Consider the following 24,574-nt stretch of genomic DNA (forward strand, 5'->3'; position numbering starts at 1 on the left):
ACTAAAATTACATTTTTTTTTTTTTTTTTAATTGATTGCAACTATACTGTAATGTTGAATGGCTAGTCAATGGTTAAATATTAGGAAAACAACAATTTCCTAGAGACATCAGTAGTATTGGTATCAGTGATACTCACCTTCAGTCATAAATATATTTAACAAATATTAAAAATATACTGTCTTTATGTTGTTTCTACATTAATTTGAAGATTGAAAGTAAATTACTGCACTATAAATGTATATTTAAAAACTTTTTATCACAATTAATCGCAATTAATTTAAGAAAAATGTGATTAGGACTGTCAAACGATTAATCGCATACAAGTTTACCTAATATGTGTGTGCACTGTGAGTAGTTATTATGTATATATAAATATAAACACATTCATGTATATATTTAAGAAATATTTACACACATATATATTTATTATAAATTTTATAGAATTTATATTATATATAGTAAATATTATCTAAATATTTAGTAAAAAAATATTTCTTTTAAATATGTTGATTAATTTGTGTGTGTATATATATATATATTAGGCAAACTCAAAATTTTATTTTGTATGCGATTAATAGTGATTAATCGTTTGAAAGCCCTATTAATTAGTTGATTTTTTAATCGATTGACAGCACTACTAAATATATTACTAAAATATTTAGTAAAAATGATGATATATGTAAACTACAAATCCCCATCCCCTGTAGCCTGTAAATGTCAAAATTAGTAAACTTTTAAAAAAAATTCAAAACATTCAAAGCTCATCTTGACAAACTTTGCTTTTCTAGATAAGTTGACAGTTGGTTTGTTTAAATTTAATTTCATTTAAATTCTACTTTACATTCAAATTCAAACTGCAATTCTGCATTCTACTTGAAAATCTTAAAAAATTCAAATCTCATGAGTTATTCAAAAATTAAAAGTTATCTATATTTCATACTGTACATACAATGTTGTCATGTCTAAAATACAATGTTCTCATTTCTAAATTCAATCTTCACAATATTGATTTAACATTCAAAAAAACTTTTAGGGTTTTTTTTTTTTAGTTTCTGGGATGCTTTTTCACAAAATACTACATTTTTGCTGTAAGTTTAAACATGATCATAATCATTGGTTGATCTGCATTGGACAATTTTTCTTAATATCAATGCATACTAACCTTTCAAGAAACTGCTGCTCTTTGGCATCAACATACTGTTCAGGGAACACATCAGGAACTTCATAAATCTCATCGTCCTCATATTTTTGGAATTTATTGGCATCCTGTGTCGTTGCAGTGCTAGAAGGCGGCAGGTTTTCATATTCTGTGATATCTTCATATGCATGTTCAGATTCACCAACATTCTTCAGATCTTCATCTACACTCTGCTCAACTCCTAATATGCTCCCATTCACTGCTCGCCTCAAGTTCAGTCCATCTGGATGTCCATTGTGCAGCGGCATCGATTTCTGAGAGCAGATTTTGCGCTGGCGTTTCTCCGTGTCCACTGACTGGTCATTTGTATCCGTAGTGAGATCATCGGCCTGTCCACTCTTGACGGATAACTTAGGCACCTTTTTACCATGGTCAAGGTCGATGATCCTAACAAAGGAGGTCTTCTTAAGGCCATCGGGTTTAAGGAGGTCTGCAGACGATAAGGACTTGGATTTTGGCTTGAGAGTCTTCTTGTTTGGCACATCAATTGCTTGCTTCTTCTCAACTGCAAGAGGTGGTCCTTCAGCAATTTTTCCATCGTTTCTCAGTGGAGATTTGGACACTGGTGTCTTTTTAGGAAGCATGTCTACTGAAAGCTCTGTAGGCCCAGTTTTATCATGCCTGTGGCCATCAGGTCGAGGTTTTTGGGGCATCTTCTTCAGATGTTTATTGATTTCAGAGGTTACATCCAGACTTTGTGCTGTCTTTCCAGTCTCATGTACACCAGCATCCTGGGTTTTATTGTGTTGCATTCGAGAGATCTTCTGGCGTGGGACAGGTGTTGGAGCTCCCTGGGTACTTTTCGCACTCCTTGCGGCCTGAGGATCTTTGTTCTCTCTTGAATGTTTCACAGCATTGATGTTCACCTTGTTAGGACTGTCTCCCTGCAATGGATCTAGATTCTTTACATCAACAGGTAAGACAGTAAACTCTGGTTTGGTAAGGCCAGTTGACTCTTGAAGGACAATGGTGGATTGTTCCTTCTTGGTTGTGCGCTGTATGACTACTGTTGGTGTTTTCCAAGTTGGCTTAGTAGGGGATGGACAACACTGCACACTACTTACGGTGTTCTGACATTCTAGAGGTTCTAGATCATGATCAACAGATGAATTTACACTAGAGACAATGTTGTTTTGGTGTTTTCTGGTCGTTTGCATCTTAGATCCATTCTGGTGAACTTTCAGAGGATCTGTGTTCTGGATCTGGGATGTTTTCTGAGGTTTCTCTGTTGGATGGAAATGACTATTTTTGGATGAACTGTGTTCAGAGATGCACTTGGACAAAGTAGGCGTTACTAAATGCTTCTGTTCTACTGGAGTCCTCTGCGGGGGTTTGGGTGGACTCTTTCTGGGTCCTTCGGTTTTACTCGCCTTGTACTTATCAGGACTTTGTTGGTGAACTTTTTGGCTGTTTTCCTTTGGTGAGCAATCGATACAGTTTCGTTTGTTGCATACGCAGATGGGAATGATGTAATCCCACTCGGGCTTGTTATTGCCACTGTGCGTTTCATTTCTGAAATTTAAAGCACCAACGTTCTTGCTGATGTCAGACTTTTGTTGTAAAATAGTTTGATGGCCAACCGTGGATTTGAGGTGTTTTGGATTGAATGCGGGAGGGGGAAGTTTGGAGAGACATGGTTTTGGTGCCACATCAGGCTTAACTTTGCATTTAGCAGCTGGTGAGGTATGCTGGTAAACACACAGCTTTGAAGAAGGTGGATGTTGTGTTCGCAGCAGTGCTGGGATAACCTTCGGTTTTGGTGCCAAAGGTGGTTTCTGATCACCCGCTGAGAGGACAAAAGAAAAGCACATGGAGAAATAAGAACTAGGGATGGGACGATAAATCGTTGTAACGTGAATCGAGAAATGATTCAGCATCGATTCGAGATTTTCCGAACACATCGCGATTCTTTCTCAAATCGATTCTGAGCTTAGTTTTGAACAGCAGATGGCACTTCCAAAGACAATGTCGATGCATTCGGAAGATCTCAGAATCGATCCACGAATCAATGTATTGTCCCATCCCTAATAAGAACAAGACAAGCTCTTTGGTTGAAACACAGTTAGTATATTTTGACCTTCTTAACCATATTGTGCTTGGTCAATAACGTTTGAAGTCCCTCAGACACTCCTAAAAAAAGCTTCAAAAGAAGGTTTTTGCAATGATGCCATAGATTAACCAAATTTGTTTCCTCAAATAACATTTTCTTAGTACGAAGAACTTTTTTTTTTTTTTAATCTGAAGAACCTTAAAAATCTTAAGAGTGCATCAATAATAGTAATAATAACAGTAATAATAATCATTTTCACTGAACTGAAACCCAGTACAATATTTAACATATGTTTCACCACATAGATACTTTTCAGAAATATGATTTTTATCCAGGACAGTAATGATGATCCTTTTAGGGGTTTGTTTGACCCCAGCAATAGGGCTGTCAAACAATTAATCGCGATTAATCACATGCAAAATAAAAGTTTGTGTTTATCAATGTGTATGTACTGTGTATATTTTTATGTATATATAAACACACACATGCACGTATATATTTAAGAAAAATTGTATATTTATATATAAAATATTTATATTAATATGTAATATAAATTATACATAAATATAACAATTAATTGCAAATAATCGCATCCAAAATAAATTGTGTAAATATGTGTGTACTGTGTATAATTGTTATGCATATATAAATACACACACACATGCATGTATATATTTAAGAAAAATATGTTGTTTATATATTAAATATATTTACATACAATATAAATTATGTCAATATAAATATATACATGTAAATATATACTATATGTGTGTGTCTAATGGTACACACACATATATTACATAAACAAAAACTTGCATTTTGGATATGATTAATTGCAATTAATCATTTTACTTCTTAAAAAAAAAAAAAAAAAAAACATATTTCATTGTAAATTTAAAAATAACATATTACTGTACTAGTTACTTCAAAAAAGTCATCTGAAACTTCCTGTAACTTCCGTTGCATTTCTGAAATATTATATCTAGCTGTTAACTCATAAAATTAAGAAAAGTGTTACATTAAACATTAAATATGCTTGGGGTCTCTCAAAACCCTGAAAGTTTTTGTTCTAACATGCACATTTAAGATGCTGTCATTTTCAATTTTCTACAATGATCTCTACATTCCAGAAATATACTTTACATGGAAAGTCCCCATGCAGCTTTAATAGAAGTACGCAAGAATTATTTTGCATATTCTGCTATGTCACTTAGTTGAAATACCCAACACTGAAAAGATCCATCAAAAACATATGATAGACCGAGACTATAGCTGTCATACTTTTTACTCCAGTGAATATTTGGGTAAGGTATCTGAACTAGGCGTTTAAAAAACAAACAAAACCTCTTCTAGAGAAAAAAAAACCTGTTACTGAAATTTTGACAACTGGTCATTTTCTTTTAAATACTGATCTTTGCCTTTAAAAAGTGAGTTCAACCAAGTTTGCATAAACAAGTGGTGAGGTTGAGATATCCTTAGCACTATTTGTCTTTTAAATGACACAACGTTACAACTCACCTGCTCTCTTCATCGTCCCACAATATTCACTTATTCATGAGATATATGTGACCACCAGCAAAAGTCCGTTGCGCGTTTGTTTCCCGGTGCATGTTTTCTAGACGTTTAACGACACAATCCAAGGCGATGTTTTCAGTGCGGTTTAATGAGGAAAGACTGATCAAATTCTTTGGGAGGCTCAGAGAGGGCGGGTTACATCTGTACACACGTGTCTTTGTGTGGAACTAGTAGAGTAATTCAAGTTTCAGTAATCCCTTGCTTTCCATTGTGCGCTCGCCTGCCTCAGTTGATCCCAGGTAAAGTTAAAAGTCCCATATTGGCGTTAATACCGTCTGCTTCTGTTTTGAATATCCATGATGTCTGTAAAAAGGAAGTAAGTTTGTTGCTGATCAGCATCGAATCTATTCACAAACTGGCGTTTTTCAATCATATTCGTGGACGCTTTCAATCCAAATGTAGCAGTATGAGTAATATGTAGGATAAATGTGAAAAATATTTAGCGATAAATTGAATTTCAGCTATTCTAAACGTCCTCGTTTTAATTTTGCATTCATATCCCAATTAGAATGGTCGATTTGTCAACGAATCTTCTGACAAATGAATTTGAATTTTTGAATCAGATTCGCAAACCAGTTTAAAAACCGGAGGAAACGCTCAGGTTTGGAAAGTAACGGAATACATGTAACGTAGTTACGTATTTAATTACAGTTACATTTAAGTGGGTGGTAATCGGATTACAGTTACACCAGAAAAGTATTTTAGATTACCAAAGTGATTACTTTGAATTTTGATGTAATTTGTTTTCATTTAAACATTAATGTAAACTTTAATAGACAATTAACGTAACAGCAATTGATTATCTGAGTATCTTTTACATATTTGACACCTTTCCAACCATGTATGATTTATGATTTTGAAATCCTTATTTTCACACAGTTGAGGAACTCATACACAGCTATTAGAAAAGGTGAAAACATTTACTGATGCTCAAGAAGGAAACACAATGTATTAAAAGCAGGGGGTGTAAACTTTTGAACAAGATGATGTGTATTTTTTTTTTTTTTTTTTTTTTGTTTAAATATTTTTTTTTATTTAGTACTGCCCTTCAGAACCTTATCCTTACATGTTTAAAAACTTTACACGTTTTTAAACCATGGATGTTTAGAGGTGGGCTTTATATTTTAGCAGTCTGTAAAACAGACATTAATGCAGAATCGACCAGGCACTTTGAAACTAACTGTTTGAATGATTTGTGAAATGAAATTGACTTCGCTATAGCTTCTTTTTACAATTTTGCACGGAGGTAAAGAATATATATATATATTAGTTTGTTTTGAAGGATTTTATTCTTAGAATGCTATTATGTATTGCTGAATTATTCTTATTAATTATAATTACTAATAGAACCATAAGATCTAAAGCTAAAACTGTAATACACGTCTACAGGAAATCTCAAAATAAACAACAGTGGGTTTCCCCTTGTCTATATTTATTCCACATAGGCTGTCAGGTTGTGTGGGACATTTTTCAATAATTTTTCATGTTACATTATTACTCCAATAGATGGTGACTGTCTTTTTTATTAAACCCAGAAAAACTACATATTACATACCTTAAATTGTTTAAAGACATTAAGCCAATGAGGAATTATTGATTAATAAATAATACAGTGGCGCCCTCTAGTGATTGAGAAATGCAATGTCAATTTCAACCAAGAGTCAAGAGTGTGTGAGTGTGTGTGTGTGTGTGTGTGTGTGTGTGTGTACTTGTTTTTGCTACATTGTGGGGACCAAATGTCCCCACAAGGATAGTAAAACCTGAAATTTTTGACACTGTGGGGACCAGCCTGCAGTCCCCACAATGTTAAAAAATTATTAAAAATAGTAAATGATGTTTATCTGAAAGTGTAATGATGCAAACATGTTTTCTGTGAGGGCTAGGTTTAGGGTTAGGGTTGGGTTAGGGGATAGACAATATTGTTTGGTCAGTATAAAATCTATAGAAGTCTATGGAAAGTCCCCAGAATTCACAAAAACAAACATGAGTGTGTGTGTGTGATATAACATAATAAACAAAATGTGTTCTCTATGATTTTTTATTGTCTGAAATTTACAAATATTCCATTAAGCATATGAATATGCTACATAAATGCTTTAAGCCGCTTGGTCCCAACTGCTGGCCTTTGATTTTGTCTGCCATGTGCTCCTTTTTTTCTGGAGGTGACCACTGGCCCACACCTGCATGGTCCTGTTGAAGGAACAAACATAATGATGAAACGCTGATAAGATTTAATGAGTGATTCTGAAAATCTAAAGACATATTGGTTCTACAATTTCAATATGAGGAGGGTTTATGAATTGAAAAAGATATGATACTCATCCCAGATTAACTTTCATATTTAAATATAGTTCAGTTTTAAATAGTGGATGCAGAAAGTAGCTTTAGTATTTTTAAGTAAGTCTAAATAAAACCGAGAGATAGAAGGGACTTACCATCTTCAGGGTGAGCTGGGACCTGGGCTGAGGAACTTGATTTTTCACACACAACATTGTCCTGTTAAAGGAACATACATTATCATGGAACGCTGTGTAGGTTAAAGGAGAGCTTCTTAAATCTAAAGATATATCTTTCTAGCATTTTTAATTATAATAGGATTTCAAATAGACGACCCAGACAACTTAGATGAAGGCAGTGTTTAACTTTTTGAATAAATCTGAAAGTAAGTAAAAATGAGAGATGGAAGGGACTTACCGATGCTTTCTGCTGCCCTATGATTCTGGGATTTGTTCCCTGTTATGGGGAACTTTTGGTCACATCTAGGGTCCCAGAATACACAGGCACCACTTTTGAGGTCTTGGAGGGCAGGGGTGATCCCTGGGTGGCAGAGACAGGCTCAGCAAGCTTCTGTTTCTTGTTGTAAGGGTTTTGCAGAGCACTGCTGCTCCCTTTGGAGGCTGGCATGGGTACTGACTCTGCTGGTGGAGACCTGACAGACACTCCTGCTCCTTGTGGGTTCCCAGCTTGCACAGGGTCCCTGTCGGGTAAAGGTACTTCCTGTGGGGCCTTGGAAGGCATGGGAGCACCCTGTACAGGAGAGGCCTGAGGCTTCTGCTGCAGCATCTTCTTCCTCAGCCACTCAGGTATCTTCAGCTTCTGCTTCTCTGGGGTCTTTTGGGGAATAGATGCTCCCTTCACAGAGGAGGCTGGAGGCAACACCTGAAGCAGCTCCTGTTTCAGCGACTTAGGAGTCTTAGGTCTTTGCCTCTCTAGGTTCTTTTAGAGCACAGGTGCTCCCTCCACAGAAGAGGCTGGAGGCGACACCTGAAGCAGCTCCTGCCTCAGCCACTCAGGTATTTTAGGCCTTTGCCTTTCTTGGGTCTTGTTGGGCATGGATGCTCCTTGAACAGAGGAGGCTTGAGGCTTCTGCTACAGCTGGTCCTGCCTCAGTTGCTCAGGGACCTCCAGTTTTGGCATCTTTGGGGCAGGCACAGCTTCTCTCTGTAGAGATTTGGTACCCATGGGTGTGTCTTGAGAAGACACTGTGGGCACTGGTACTACCTTTGGGGGTCTAGCAGGCACAGGTGCTTCCAGTTCAGAAGCCGCTTTTAGCAATGTCGCTTAAGATAGTCAGGGATCCTGAGCTTTCCTCTCCGTTAGGAGACAGTGTTCTCAGGTGCTCCCTGTGGGGACTTGGCAGGCTCAGGTGATCCCTGAGGCTTCTTCTGCCTCCAGTTCTTTTGCCTCCCCTGCTTAGTAGGAATGCTGTCCCCACACTCAGCCTTCTCAGATCTAGCAGGCACAGGTGGTTCCTGAGGCTCTGTCTGCCTCCACTTCCTCTGGTGCTCCCTGGTCTTTACTGTTGCATCTGAGAACCCTGAGTGCAGAGACTCTCCCTTCTCAGATGCATCACTAAAGACCAGGGATGAGGCGTGATTCCTCTACTTGGTATAGGAAGGCACAGGTGCTCCCTGTTGGGACCTGGGAGGCACGGGTGCAACCTGTCTCTTCTTCTGCCTCCACGGCTCCTTGGTCTTCAGTGTCTCATCTTGGAAGTCTGAGTGCGGGGTCTTCTCAGATTCATCGCTTAAGACCAGGGATGTGGGGCAAGAAGTTTCTCCTGCCTCCATTGTTCCCCACCACTGCAGTCAGGTGAGGTCCCCATACTCAGGCTCCTCAGATAATGGAGAAGAAACCTCCATTATTGCCCACCACCGGTCTGCAGCGAGGGCAGTGGTGAGCTCATCTGAGAGCTCAGGAGATGAGGACTGCACTGCAGGAAAACTGGTGGGGATGGTTGACAAACTCATGTTGATGTTGGATTCGACGATAATAGATGACCCAAAGAATTGAACAATACACAATACTAATGTTGTCTTTGTAACTCTAAAACACTGTGACAGAAACAGAAGGGCAAACAGTTGATTTGAGTAAACATAAGAGCCTGGAAGTTGGTTGTCTCAGGTGTTTTTTTACGGTGTATGCCCAGTGGAGGTCATTCAGCTGAGTTTTTATTAATTTATCAACTAATGTGCAAAACTCAGATGCTTATAATGTTTTCAGTATCATCTTTGAGAATTTTACAGGAGTGGTAGATGAAGTTCCTTACATAGACAAGATATGAACCATAAATGGTACTGCACAATTTGTTCTGTTGATTTAATATACTGAAAAGTGACTATAATGAATCATAAAATATCAAGAATATATGAGATATCATCCGTGTATGGGGGCATAATTATCAACAATTATACATTTAAAAAAACTCAAATTGCTCAAATCAGTCATTGCTGTGATCATTAGTAATTTACACATCTGAAAATTTCCACACGGACCTCCACTGTGTAGCACGCCTGTTTATTTATCTCAATGCTCAGAGCAGATTTTATGAAGATTAGCATAGGTTTTGAAAATATGAAAAGTTTAGATGCCAAAAGTGTAAAGACGATATGATCACTTGCCAAAACTCGCCACAAAATGCCTGATTCTTCTGCACTCATATTTACTCACCGAACGTTCTAAATTGGAATTCATGCCAACCATACGTGACCCACGACCCAAAACCAGTCTTAATTCGCTGGAGTATATTTGTAGCAATAGCCAAAAATACATTGTATGGGTCAAAATGATTGATTTTTCTTTTATGCCAAAAATCATTAGGAAATTAAGTAAAGATCATGTTTCATGAAGATATTTTGTAAAATTCCTTCTGTAAATGTATCAAAACTTAATTTTTGATTAGTAATATTCATTGCTAATAACTTTATTTGGACAACTTTTGAAGCAACAACTTTTTGCACCCTCAGATTCCAGGTTTTAAAATAGTTGTATCTCTACCAAATATTGTCCTATCCTAACAAAACATACATCAATGGAAAGCTTATTTATTCAGCTTTCAGTGGATGTATAAATGTCAATTTTGAAAAATTGACCCTTATGACTGGTTTTGTGATCCAGGGTCACATATAAAATATGCACTGAATCCCTTTATTGAATGCACTGAAGCAGGAATTATGTACTTGCAAAATTCCTAATTATGTACTAGTTTATTATTCATTTAATTACAGATAGGCTATCTATGTATATTTGTTGTTTCTGTAGTGTAATTATATACAAAATTGCAATATGAATAAATCGAAATACATATATAATATAGTCTAACTACCATTCAAAATTTGGGGGCTGACTTTTTATGTTTTTTAAACTCTCTTGTACACACTAAAGCTACATTTATTTAAAACTACAGTGCAAACAGTATTGTGAAAATGTATTTTATAAACTTTTATAAACCTGAATTTTCATCATCATTACTCCAGTCTTCAGTGTCACATGATCCTTCACAAATCATTCTGAAATACTGATTTGCTGCTCAAGAAACATTTCTGATTATTATCAGTGTTATCAATAACAATATTATCAAAAACAGTTGTGCTTCATATGGTTTTGGATTCCTTTTTCAGAATTATTAGTTAAAAATAACAGCATTTATTTAAAATAAAAATACTTCGTAAGATTGTAAATATCTTCACTGTCACTTTTGATCAATTTAATGCACCCTTGCTGAATAGTAGCATAAATTTAATAAATAAATCAATCAATTAATCAATTTTAAACATTTAAACATTTGTGTATGTTATTTCTTTGTTATAACATATGACATTCCAGATTATATCATTTGTAAATATTAATTGTTGATAAAGTTTGAGATACATTAGCTATATCCTTAAAACCCCATTTAATGAAAAAGAAAGATTGTCTCTGCCTTTATTAACAATTTTCTATTCTCCATATATCTGGATGAGCACAAAAAAAGCTTCTGTCCAAAATGCGAGCCTGTGGAGATTTTGAACAGATGAATGCTGTCAACAAATATCTGACTGTCATCTGTGGAAAATCTTTCAGAAACGTGTGTTGAATAACAGTCCTGCACCTGCGTCTCCAAACACTGAACCTGCAAGAGCAGACATGTTAGCGATCTGCCAGAGATGAAGCTGCGCTGCTGGAGAACAGAGTTCACAATCACAGTCATCTGACATGAATGCCAGTCTGTATCAGTGATCACATGAGACTCTCCTGTCAATCACACCTGGAATATTTCTGAAATAAAGCAGAGACAAACAGCAGGTATCATAATGCAGATGGCGCCCCCTAGTGATTTAGACTTTAAAGTGTTTCTGAAAGTGTGTAAACCTGCAGTAAAGATGTATGATCTATTCAGACCCACAATGCATCACTTCAGGCGTGTGTTTTCGGTCTGGAAGTCTCTGCAGTGCAGCTCTGGCTGTTTGTGGACGTCTGGGTGTCAGTATTTCAGAATGTATTATTGGTTTATGTTGATTGTCTGCGTGTTGATGATTCTCAGTAGCTTCTGACCTGAATCAGGAGAATATACTGCAGTCAGAAATGTTAAAGTAATAGTTCACCCACAATCAGATTTAACAAAAATGACTGGACATACCATTGCGTGGAGGCCACAGGACTGCTGGAGGGTCTGTGAGGTTTGTGGATGATTCTCATGATGTTCTCAGTCCCATGAGTCTCCTCTGATGCTTTCGCTTTACTGACGTCTGCATTCTGAGCTCTGAGTCTCCTGGTGCGGATCTGCGTGATCCTTTGGCCTGCAGGGGGAGCTGCTGCTGCTCTGGGTGGAGGAGAGGGAGTCATCGAACAGCCTGACGAAGAGCTGAGTCTCAGCATCTCTGGAGATTCTGTCAGAAAGAAGCACATGATGAAGAGACACATGAGCATCATTTATATACAAGAGAAATAACCTGACGCACCTGCTGAGGGAGACTGAAAGGACGAATCAGGAGAGCTTGTGTCTCTAGTGATGTCATCACTGCAGAAACTATGGCTATGTCTGCCTTCATCTTCATCATCGCTGTGGTGGATCTTCATCACCTGTGGCTGCTGCTCCTTCTCAATAACGGACAGACGTCTGTCAGAAGAAAAGCACATTTTAACAGAAGTGTGTTTGTTTGTGTGTGTGTGTGTGTGTTTGAGGAGGTTCAGTACTTGTTGTGTTCAATCCTCCATCTTCTGAGTTCAGTAAAAACATCCCTGTGATCTCGACTGCTCGACTCTTCGCGCTCATACGTGTGTTCAGGAATGAAACTGCTGAGTCGAGTGCTGAGACGGGTTTGAGAGACACAGTTTTGGAGCTGGACAGATGGAAACAATTGTTTTCATGGGGTGATAATGCATATAATATGCATACATAATTATATTGGTGTTTAGTATATGAATCAATTTAATGAGATTCACCTTTATTTTCTGTCTTTGTGCTCGAGCGGCCTGTAGTGGATTCCCACAGAGAACTCGACCAACACCTGTGCAAACGTCACCGTATACATATTGCTTTCCAACACACAGCAGAAACCAATAAATATGTGATATTATCCAGTACTTAATATTGTAGTTATTGTAGCATAAATACAAAATCACATTTAACAGTTTATGAGTGTCAATAGGGCTGCACAATTTGGGTATAAAAAAATGTAATTTGATTTATCTGATGAAAATTACAACTGCTATTTAAAATATGTTATTATTATTATTATTATTATTATTATAATTAGTAGCAATATTCATTGATGTATTATTACTTATTATAACAATAACTGTTGTTTAAAATATAATATCATATTATTATTAAAAATAATAATGTAAAATAATATTATAATATTAACAACAATAAAAATATTTTAAAAAATAAGAAACATTACTGTTAAATTATTAATTTATTCATAAACCTAACATTAACTCCATGTCTGCTGTGATTGTTTGCTGCACAATTTGACATTTCTATATAAATACAAGTATACTACTACTACTAGGGGTGTGACGAGACACTCATTCCACGAGATGAGACACGAGACTGGGTTCACGAGAACAAGATTTTTAAACTTTTCTTAAAAAATCCTAAATTATGAAATACATAGGGAAAAGTAGTATTTTACTCAGCTGAAAAACACAAAATGCATGTGCATTTTGATATGAACTTGTACTTTATGAAGTTAAACTTCTGTTTTAATTAATTATATGCAGTAATAAACATGTAAACTAATTCTGGTTCTGGATAAATTGAAAATCACAATAAAAAAAAATAGAGATCACGATTCGCTCACGATTCTAAAGAAAAGATTAGATTAGATTAATCTAAACAAAATAACGTAAGTTACTAGTGGTTCTGAAAAAATGTTCATTGCTTAAAAATATATATATATTTGAACAAAATTGTAAAAAATGAGTCAGTGTCTCAATTAATAAAGACGTGTTTCACTATTGAAATCTCCTGAATGAATGATTCAATGATTTAAAGAACTCGGATCTCGTGAGATCTCGTGACGATATCCTCCCAAAACATTTTGCTGTGTTTACATTACATTACAGCACGATTAATCCTTAAAAGATCTTGATTCAAACACCCACGCGATCTTATTCCTGAATGACAACGATTTAGGACTGTTTCACATCGTGAGTGTCAGTGGAGCATGAGAAGCAGGTTTTATCGCTGCACATGTTAATTTATTTAGAGGGGTGGCCATCATTACGCTTCCGATGTGAACGCTGTCATTCACTGATATGGGCACGACAAAACACACCCTGCTCACGCTCCACTGAAGCTTACGATGTGAAACAGGTGTTAAAGACAATCAAATCTGCATTCATACTGCTACTGATCCAGAAACGGCAACAAACAGTGTTTAACCACATTATAATCATTATTTCTGTGTTACAGACAGTTAAATAACAGAAGTACTGGAATACAAGTTTATAGTTTGGGTAAAAACACTTATTGTCTACAGTAGAGATCAAAACAAAAGTATCTTAAAGGGGTCATCGGATGCCCATTTTCCACAAGTTGATATGATTCTTTAAATGCAAATGAGCTCTGCTCGCCCCGCCCCTCTCTTCTCTCTGTGGAGTGACGAGCCTGTTTACTTTAGCCGCGTTTAGCCACTAAACTTGCTAACTAGCACATTATTAGGAAAGATGATCACAAAGATTCATAAAAAAAACCCTTACGCTCACTTCTGCTGTAAGTGAAGCTGAATCATGAATGATTCACACAAACATAGACGGATATATGTAGAGGCGCATTCCCTTCACAAACAAACGTAATCCACTGCATCTTCAGCGGCTCAGATGTCAGGAATAAATGACGACCACTATGTTCATTATTACATCCAGCAACACAACACCTCAATCGCTCAATCGGAGATATTCTTGTCTAACTTACATCCCTGCTCCGGCATCAAAACAAAAGAGGGCGGACTGTTACAGCTGATCTGAGGTAAAACGCTCTTGTCAATCAACTATCGTGGGAGCGGCCGCTGTCGGTGTGATGCCATAACAACAGGTATCTGAGAACGGCTCGATTTGAAAAAGGGGATATTATTTTTACAGATTAATTAGTTTAATTTCATAAAGTTCAAAATGCACCTCCATTTTTTTTGCACTTTCTTTTTCAGTTGAATAAAAGACTATTTTCTGTATATATTTCATCACTGAAGTTTCAAAAATCTTGTCTCGTCTTGTGAACCATACAGTTATCGCCACCTCCTGGCGGAAGTGGATAAGCGTTACAAAACTTACAAGTGTTAAAGGAGAAGTCCACTTCCAAAACAAAGATTCACATATAATGTACTCACGCCCTTGTCATCCAAGATGTTTATGTCTTTCTTTCTTCAGCCGTAAAGAAATTATGTTTTTTGAGGAAAACATTTCAGGATTTTTCTCCATATAATGGACTGATATGGTGACCCGATTTTGAATTTCAAAAATGCAGTTGAAATGCGACTTCAAGCGAGCCCAATGCCGTTGTAAACAATCCCAGCTGAGGAAGAAGGGTCTTATCTAGTAAAACGATTGGTTATTTTCATTCCTTTTATTCTCTTATGCTCGTCTTGCCTTTCTCTCCTTGATCTCTGTGTATTCTGACTCAAGACAGTTAGGGTATGTCAAAAAACTCCAGTTGTATTTTCTTCCTCAACTTCAAAATCATTTCAAAATCATTGTGATTGGGGTGAGTACATTATAAGTGAATCTTTGTTTTAGAAGTGGACTTTTCCTTTAAGATACTTTCGTTTTGATCGCTACTGTAGACAACACGTGTTTATACCCAAACTATAAACTTCTATCAGTTTGAGTGCAGGAGTTTTACCGTTCGTCAGATCACTGGCCTCGTGGTTCAAGACGGCGATGTCGGAGCCGTTTGATCCTGGTCTTGATCCGGTGCAGGAAGTGAGAGGTCTGGCGCTGTCTGGACGGCTGGAGAGACTCCTGGAGGAGATTCTCAGATCTCCAGGCGGCGCTGAAGCAGGTCTGACGCGGCTCACACTGACAGATCTCTCTTCTGATGGAGAGACTCATTCTTAAACACATGAAGCGCTGCTGAAACACTCTTCAGAAAATGCTGTTTGTCTTTACCTGTGTCTGTATCTGTGAGCTCCGGTCCGTCACTGACTGAAGCGTCTTTGATGGATTCTCTGAGAACAGTCCAGTCCTCCGGTGAAGTTCTGAAGCACTGAGGTTCGTCCTCTTCAGCAGGAACGTCATCGAGAAGGATCAGCTGAGGGATCAGATCACGCACCGCAGACCTGTAGCTGTAGTCTGAGACCTGGAACACAAACCACATGTCAGGAATCTGTGTATTTTGTGTTTTTTTTTTTTTTTTTTAAGATTTTACATGTTTTTAAAAGAAGACTCACCAAGGCTGCATTTATTTGATCAAAATACAGTAAAAACAGTAATATTTTGAAATATTTTTATTTAAAATATTAAATAATTTTTCTGTTTTTTTTTTATGTAATTTATTTTTGTGATCAAAGCTGTATTTTCAGCATCATTTCTCCAGTCTTCAGTGTCACATGATCCTTTGGAAATCACTCTATTATCAATGCTTAATATTTTTGTGGAAACCATGATACACTTTTTCAGAATTTTTTGATGAATAGAAAGTTCATAAAACAGATTTTATTTGAAATATATATCTTTTGTAACATTTTAAATGTGTTTATTGTCACTTTTTGATCAATTTAATGTGTCCCTGCTGCATAAAAGTGTTTTTTTTTTCCCCACCAAAAGACTCAAAAGTTTCGAATGGTTATATATCAGTTAAATATCACTTGTTGCTGTGAAAGGAAATGCAAAGCACTGTTTTGATCCACAGTAAAGGAAGTGAGTGAAAAACAGATAGAAAGCAAATGAGGGTGTCCTTCATTTAGCACTTCATGAATATTCACAGCAGTTTGTTCACTCACTGAACACTCGCCCTAGATTTGTGATTCCTGACACAGTTTGACTGAAAACAAACTCAAAGCAATGAGGGGAACACAATTTAATTAAACGTTTAATTGAATGTAAAAATATTTATCAAATAATGCTAAAATAAAATATTAATATAAACAGTGGATATTAGAAATAATAAAAATACTTTTTAAATAAATTAGAATTTTAGAAAATGAGAAATCTAGCCTTGGCAACTAACTGAAATAAAATAAATACTAAAATTAAATTTAAAATCAATTGGAAAATGAAAATATTAAAATTAAAAGTTTGTTTAAAATAATAATGACAAACTTAAAGCAATGAGGGAAACACAAGTTAATTAAAAGTTTAATTGAATGTAAAAATATTTGTGAAATAAAGGTTAAAAAATAATATTAATATACATATTAGATATTAGAAATAATAGAAAAACTTAAAAAAGAAAGAAAAATAGAATTTTAAAATATTCACCTAATAATATTAAAATCAATTATTAATATAAACATGGGATATTAGAAATAATAGAAAAACATTTTGAAAAACAGAAAAAAATTCATTAGAATTTTAGAAAATTAGAAATGTTGCCTGGGCAACTAACTGAAAAAAGTACTAAAATTAAATTAAAAACTAATATAAATAAGAAAAAACTAAAATTTAAATAAAAACTGAAAATATTCTAATTAAAAGCTCATTAATAATTACTGAAAATAAACTGAAAGCAATGAAGGGAACACAGTTTAATTTATTTATTAATATTCGTGAAATAAAGCTAAAGAAAAACTAGAAAAAATTACAACTTTAGAAAATTAGAAATGTTGCCTTGGCAACCAACTGGAAAAAAAAGTATTAAAATTAAATTAAAAACTAAAACTAATATTAAAAAAAAAAACTAACTAAAATTAAAACGAAAACTGAAATATTAAAATTAAAAGCTCATTCAAAATAATAATAAACACTACAAAAGTATATAAATATTACAACACTGTTCTATATTGGTCTACAGTCATTTTATAGTATTTATGAAATGCTTGCGAATATATAATACATTGATGTATAGTATATTATTAAATATAATTTAATAAATAAGAAAGACATAATAAATAAAAATTATTTAATGATATTTAAATAAATAAACAATAGCAAATAACATTATTTTTAACATTAACATTATAACATTATATAAATATACTTATTTTGTTCTGCCAAAATGTAAGACGTAATGACCAAAATATAGTAGCCCAGCTAACAGGGAATGTTCTCATAACTTTAGCTAACGTTCTAACAAGGTTCTCTCAAAGTTATGAACAAAAGTATTTCCAGTAACATTAACAGAATGTTTGTTTAGTGTTATTTGATATTTAATGTTCTTCAACATTATTTATACAGTGTTCATTACCTGTTTTTTCTAAAACAGTTTAGTTGGACGTTTGTCTAACGTATTTAAACATTACTACTTAACTTGTTTCAGAACGTTTAGAAAAAATTAAAAAGTAAAATTTGCAAAATAATAGAACTGAACATTCTATTACTATACATTGAAAAAAAAAAAAGAAAACATTTAAAACTGGATGTTTTGCATTCGGAGAACGTTTAGAAATAATGTTCATAGTTAATGGGTACATTACCAAACGTTCATTTTTGTAATCTAGGAGAGCACTAGCACCAACATTCACATCAATTATTGTCCATTTCAGTTCTCTAATATCAAACATACTGTTGTGTCATTTCTGTAATGGATGAGGTGGGGCAGCATTACATTTAAGTGCTCAAAAACAAGTCATTGTGATATAATGGGCTATATGGAGACATCATTATCTGTCTGGATCATTAATTGCTCAACCACACAGAGAAGCTGAGCTTCATCGCTCTCATCCTCTGTTACACCGGCCGCCCATAACCTGCTGTTTAAAGGAGAAGTCCACTTCCAAAACAAAGATTCACAGATAATGTACTCACCCCCTTGTCATCCAGGATGTTCATGTCTTTCTTTCTTCAGTCGTAAAGAAATTATGTTTTTCGAGGAAAGCAGACTGATATGGTGCCCTGATATTGAACTTCCAAAATGCAGTTTAAATGCAGCTTCAAACGATCCCAAATGTGGTTGTAAACGATCCCAGCCGAGGAAGAAGGGTCTTATCTAGCGAAGCGATCGGTTATTTTCATTAAAATAATACAATTTATATACTTTTTAATGCCAATTAAACTTTTGAATGCATTTAAGCTGCATTTTGGAAGCTCAAACTCGGGGCACCATATCAGTCCATTATATGGAGAAAAATACTGACATGTTTTCCTCAAAAAATATAATTTCTTTACGGCTGAAGAAAGAAAGACATGAACATCCTGGATGACAAGGGGGTGAGTACATTGTATATGAATCTTTGTTTTGGAAGTGGACTTCTCCTTTAAACCCTTCACGTACCTCAGAGGTTCCTGGAGCGGGACATGTGCACACAGGGTTTCCTTCCAGTGAAAGCGTCCTGAGCTTCACACAGCGGCCCAAATACCACAACTGAGCCAGATCATCGACCTCGTTTTCCTCCAGATCCAGCAGCTCCAGATCTTCCAGCAAACTGACTGGACTCAGGTCTGAGATGCTGTTGAACGCCACATACAGCTCCTGAACAAAAAGAGCATTTATGTGTCATTCACTTCATTCAGTGGCTTTAAAAACAAACATACTGTAGTTCATAATAAGAAATAATTTGTTGGATTTTAAAATACTTGCTATTAAAATAACATATTTTTTAAATACCTTTAAAGACGAAAGAGCAGAAATTCCCTCCAGGTCGGTCAGACCACAGCGAGCCAGATATAAAACCTGCAGGTGGGAAAGGCCGGTTCCGAGATCCCTAAGGAAATACTGACAATAATAAACGCCTTCCTCTGTCTATCTTATTATATTTCAATGCATGTTGATCTTCTGTGAAATAAAGGTTTTGTATTCTTTTATAAATTCTCTTTATTCATGGCTTTAAAGGATGAGCGCCTGCAACACAAGCGTTCCATGTAGGCACCTTTCATGAATTTGTATGGACTACATTTATGATGTTTTTGCCATTTTTAAACTTGATATCAAAGACCTCGTCCACTTTCATTACATAATTCATTATATATTCTGCTGTGGTCCGCAAAAGAAAATGATACAGGGTTTGGAACAAGTAAATGATCTCATATTTTCATTTTTGGGGGAATTTTTCCTTTATGGATTTAATAAAGCATCTTGTGTAGGTAAGCGCAGGTCTTACCGCACAGATGAGATCAAACTGTTGTTCATTTTCAGCTGTGTAAGTTTAGGCAAGTAGATTCCTGTGAGAAAACAGGTTTAAAAAACACAAAAACTTACATTTCACACATGTTGATCTATTTATTCTTACTCTCTCAGTCACAATCCAAACTACATCCCAGTCACTTCACATCACATTTTGGAGCATTACCGTTTCTCACAATGTGAAAGTTAACGTTTTTATGACAAGTGAACATTTGGCTCCTCCAAAGTAAATTAATAAACAGTTAATTTAACAAAATCTCACCAAAGTTGTCCAAAATGTCCTGTCGCGTATCAACGCACATCTCCAGTGACGTCACTTCGTGTAAATCGTCTGATCCAGAAAGGATTTTCTGAATAAATAAATAAATAAATAAATAAAAAAACTATTAGCCTAAAGTACAGGTGGTATTTCACTCCCGTTTTCACAGTACACGTGTTTTACGTGTTTACTGTTTAGTCTCATCATTAAGCTCGCACCAGTTTCTCCGGTGAAAGACTCTGATCGATCATCAGCTCTTCAGGATCAGCAGCAGCAGGTTTGGGGTTTAATAAACCGGATCCACTAAACTCAGTCACGATGGAGAGAGCTGTGCCTGGTCTCTTCTTTATGGATGTTTCACTCGACATCTGTAACCTTTATCGCACAACTCTGCAATAAAAATTAACCGTTTTGGAGAAAACAGCAAATTCAAAAAAATCAGTAAGTACGTTAACGTTACGCTATTCAAATGACATATTATATATTTACACTGTGTCTTCGTACAGTTTCACTATTGTTTTACCTTTTGAGCCAAAATAACGTGATATTCAGTTTAGCGTTTGTTTTTTGCCTCACTGGAGCAAGCGGGAAAGTTTGCATAGCAACGAAATCTACTTCCTGGATACTGAATACGGAGCCACTTGGGATTTGTAGTCCGTTACCATACACATTAAATATATAAATGGTATGTAATGTATACTTTGTTATAAAACTGTCATGAATGTTACATTTATACTTGCATTAGGACATACATACGTAAAGAAATAATTAAGGGAAAGTTTAAATCTTACACAATTGTGACTTTTTAGTTTATTTCTTGACTCAGTACCAGAAATTTTGAGTTATTATGATGCTGTAGTATTCTTATGTGATTATTGTGTGTTTAATTGGTGTGGCACCCTTAGTAGTCCACTGGGGAAACACAATGTATCAGTCTCTCCCTAGATACTATATATATTCCCTAAACAATCACATAAGCAACATCAGCAGAAAGACAAAAAGCCTGGTCAAGATACTCACTAAAATTTGCTAACAGAATTTGATGATAGGATAATGATGTGATCCTAGCAGAGCTGCCAGATTACTTGAATGCAGTGCTGTCAAATGATTAATCGCGATTAATCGCATCCAAAATAAAAGTTTTTGTTTACATTACACTGTGTATATTTATTATGTATATATAATACACACACATACAGTATATATTTTGAACATATTTACATGTATATATATTTATATGTTTGTATTCTTATATTTTATGTTATATATAAATATTTTTAATATATAAAACATAACTTAGTTTTCTTAAATATATACATGCATGTGTTTGTATTTATATATACATAATAAATATACACAGTATACACACATATGTTATGTAAACAAAAACTTTTATTTTGGATGTGATTAATCGCGATTAATCATGTGACAACACTACGAATGTTTTCAAAACTCACCTGAATGTACTAAATGAACAAATAAATAATAATAATAATAATAATAATAAAAACTATGGCTGCCAAACGATTAATCGCGATTAATCGCATCCAAAATAAAAGTTTGTGTTTACCCAATATATGTATGTGTACTGTGTATATTTATTATGTATATATTTAAGAACAATTTTATATTTATACACAAAATATTTATATGCACATATAATCTAAATTATATGTAAATTAAGGCTGTGAAACAATTGATCGCGATTAATCGCATCCAAAAAAAGTTTATGCTTACATATTATATGTGTGTGCACTGTATATAATTATTATGTATATATAAATACACACACATACATGTGTATAATTTAAAAATTATATGTAAAATTAAATAAATAAAAAATAAATATTAAATTGATATATATATATATATATATATATATATATATATATATATAATGTATTTATAAACACACACACTTACATGTATATATTTAAAAAATATGTATATTTATATTTTATATTATTGTGATTATATATACATTTTAATATTTTATATATAAATCTAACATATTTTCCTTAATATATACATGTATGCATGAGTATTTGTATATACATAATAAAAATACACAGTACACACACATTTAATCTGTAAACAGAAACATATTTTGGATGTGATTAATCGCGATTTGGCAGCTTCGACATTTGGCAGCCCTAATGTAAATATAAATATATATACATATAAATATTTCTAAATTACATACATGTCAGTGTGTGTATTTATATATACATAATTAATATACACCGTACACACACATATTTTATGTAAACACAAACTTTCATTTTAATTAATCATGATTAATCGTTTGTCAGACCTAAAAAAAACATTTCTTTTTGATTGTTTTTCATATGGTTTAGGGTTAGCCTACATCTACATTTAATTTTTCCAAACCAACAACAACAAAATTAAATAAATAAAAAATAAATATTAAATTGATATATATATATATATATATATATATATATATATATATATATATATATAATGTATTTATAAACACACACACTTACATGTATATATTTAAAAAAATATGTATATTTATATTTTATATTATTGTGATTATATATACATTTTAATATTTTATATATAAATCTAACATATTTTCCTTAATATATACATGTATGCATGAGTATTTGTATATACATAATAAAAATACACAGTACACACACATTTAATCTGTAAACAGAAACGTATTTTGGATGTGATTAATCGCGATGAATCATTTGGCAGCCCTAATGTAAATATATATACATATAAATATTTTTAAATTACATACATGTCAGTGTGTCTATTTATATATACATAATTAATATACACAGTACACACACATATTTTATGTAAACAAAAACTTTCATTTTGCATGCGATTAATCATTTGTCAGCCCTAAAAAAAGAAAGAAAAAAAAGAACATTTATTTTTTATTGTTTTTCATATGGGTTAGGGTTAACTACTAATAACACAAAACAGTGTTTGTTTGTTTTTTGTTTTTAATTATGCATTTTGCTTATTTATTTAGTTAATTAGTAACAAAAAATAATACAGTTCGTTTGGATTGCAAGGCAGAGGATCTGTATTCAGGCGGGTGTGGATTGCACTAATCCGATTGGTTGTTGTGTTTTTGGAGGCGGGACAAAGCCTCTTGATTGGCTGCGTTCTCTGTCGATCAGCCTCTCAGGCACCAAACAAGCCACTTTCTCTGGAATCGGCGAAAGACGCCGAGCAACGTCACCAGGATCTACTTAATATTCATAAGCTCAGCCTTTGCCATAGTAGGATTGGTGACTGAGCTGGCGGGGCGGCGCTGTGTGTCGTGTGGGGCTGGGCGTAGGCTGTACTGCGCACACACATACATACTCACACACACATATACACACTACAGCGGAGCACATTGTTCATACTGGACTGTCTGCTACATCTAATGCAATCCAGGAAAATCTCGAAATAAATCAAACCTCCTGGAGAGTGACTGTATCCGGGGAACCAGAGGTGAAGTGACTATTTTTTGTTATTTTAAGCATAGATTGCAATGTAATATTGTGAGGTGACCAAGTGTACGCACTCATAGTGGCAAGTATTGTTTACCTAAAACACATTTTTATTTACTTACACACAGTTGGTTGATATTTATGGTGATTATTAGTGCGTTTTCATAATTGCATGGAGAATGTTTACATATGTGTGGACGATCAGTCATCGATGGTCTAACGTTATAACACAGATTCCAGTACTATTTTTTTAAATTTCTATAATCTGCGTTTAATTTTAAACTAACGATAAAAATAAACATTTAAAAATCATTTCATGTAATTAGTTTAGATTTTATTCACCCGTCACAGTGAAACCTGTTAAAGCATCTAAACACTGAATCAGATCAGTTTACACTGAATCAGACTCTAGTAATCGATCAAACTGACCGTTGCTTCTTTTCCCGCCAGCTTGCCGTTACCGGAAAAAATTTCACGTCTAGCACTGAATGTAAACACTTCGTCTGTTGTCTGATTTGTTAAGTTTTAGTGGCATCCATGTGACAGTTACGAGCCTCTCTGTATAAACTCGGGTGACGCCCCATAGTACCGGACGAACAATTGCAAATTCTACTATGACTAAGACGAGCTTATGAATATTACGTAGTCTATCCCAAATTTGCGTCGCAGCGTTCCAATGGCGAAGGAGCGTTTGCTGCATACCAATTAGTTTCCGCTGACGTCGTTTGGTAGCGCGCCAATGGCTAATCTCTGCTTATGAATATTAATACGCCTCAACATAGTAGGATTCGTAATTTTTGGACGATGAAGAGCAGTGCGGAAGTTTAATACTCTGTTTTAACGCAGGTCAGTTAAGTTAAGATCGCTTAAGTACAAAAGTTTGATATTTTATGGCACCTATAGTAGATTCCTACAATGTTTTGTGGATTTTCAATGTTTACAAAATGAAAGTAACCGTTATGTTTACTGTTATTTAATATGATGTGAGTAGGTAGGTAATATTATACGATTGAATTTCATCGA

General features: G+C 34.6%; 3 protein-coding genes and 1 long non-coding RNA gene across 6 annotated transcripts in view; 1 reads left to right on the forward strand and 3 right to left on the reverse strand.

The window, feature by feature from the left end:
- Positions 1-5,229, reverse strand: part of LOC127156295 (FYVE, RhoGEF and PH domain-containing protein 6-like) — a 28,065-nt gene extending 22,836 nt beyond the window's left edge. Inside the window, exons 1-2 of the mRNA XM_051099052.1 lie at positions 4,768-5,229; positions 1,164-2,985 (exon numbers count right to left, since the gene is read on the reverse strand). Of these exons, the coding sequence (XP_050955009.1) occupies positions 1,164-2,985; positions 4,768-4,780 (1,835 nt within the window). The 5' untranslated portion in view covers positions 4,781-5,229. The remainder of the gene's footprint in view (positions 1-1,163; positions 2,986-4,767) is intronic.
- A 1,627-nt stretch (positions 5,230-6,856) lies between these two features.
- Positions 6,857-7,961, reverse strand: LOC127156238 (uncharacterized). Its single transcript, XR_007825696.1, has 3 exons — positions 7,519-7,961; positions 7,260-7,320; positions 6,857-7,014 (listed from the first exon to the last, which is right to left on the reverse strand). It is a non-coding gene; the product is annotated as an uncharacterized LOC127156238 (long non-coding RNA).
- A 2,917-nt stretch (positions 7,962-10,878) lies between these two features.
- On the reverse strand, positions 10,879-24,097 carry lrrc56 (leucine rich repeat containing 56). 3 transcript variants are annotated; one of them, XM_051099886.1, is made up of 14 exons: positions 23,981-24,097; positions 20,285-20,456; positions 20,070-20,157; positions 19,785-19,845; positions 19,292-19,388; positions 18,959-19,156; positions 15,697-15,886; positions 15,431-15,622; positions 12,529-12,593; positions 12,280-12,425; positions 12,045-12,202; positions 11,723-11,972; positions 11,489-11,637; positions 10,879-11,361 (listed from the first exon to the last, which is right to left on the reverse strand). In XM_051099886.1, coding segments are annotated over exons 2-14 (1,746 nt in total). In that variant the 5' UTR covers positions 20,435-20,456; positions 23,981-24,097; the 3' UTR covers positions 10,879-11,359. The 3 variants fall into 3 exon arrangements, with proteins under 3 accessions (XP_050955843.1, XP_050955840.1, XP_050955842.1); XM_051099883.1 differs by having other exon boundaries at positions 11,455-11,637; XM_051099885.1 differs by lacking the exon at positions 23,981-24,097 and adding an exon at positions 20,590-20,681 and having other exon boundaries at positions 11,455-11,637.
- Positions 23,395-24,574, forward strand: part of hrasa (HRas proto-oncogene, GTPase a) — a 28,470-nt gene continuing 27,290 nt past the window's right edge. The window contains exon 1 of the mRNA XM_051099887.1: positions 23,395-23,552. The gene's annotated coding sequence lies outside the window, so the exon portion shown is untranslated. The remainder of the gene's footprint in view (positions 23,553-24,574) is intronic.

Source organism: Labeo rohita, chromosome 25 (genome assembly GCF_022985175.1).
Source record: "Labeo rohita strain BAU-BD-2019 chromosome 25, IGBB_LRoh.1.0, whole genome shotgun sequence".
NCBI classification, from domain to species: domain Eukaryota; kingdom Metazoa; phylum Chordata; class Actinopteri; order Cypriniformes; family Cyprinidae; genus Labeo; species Labeo rohita.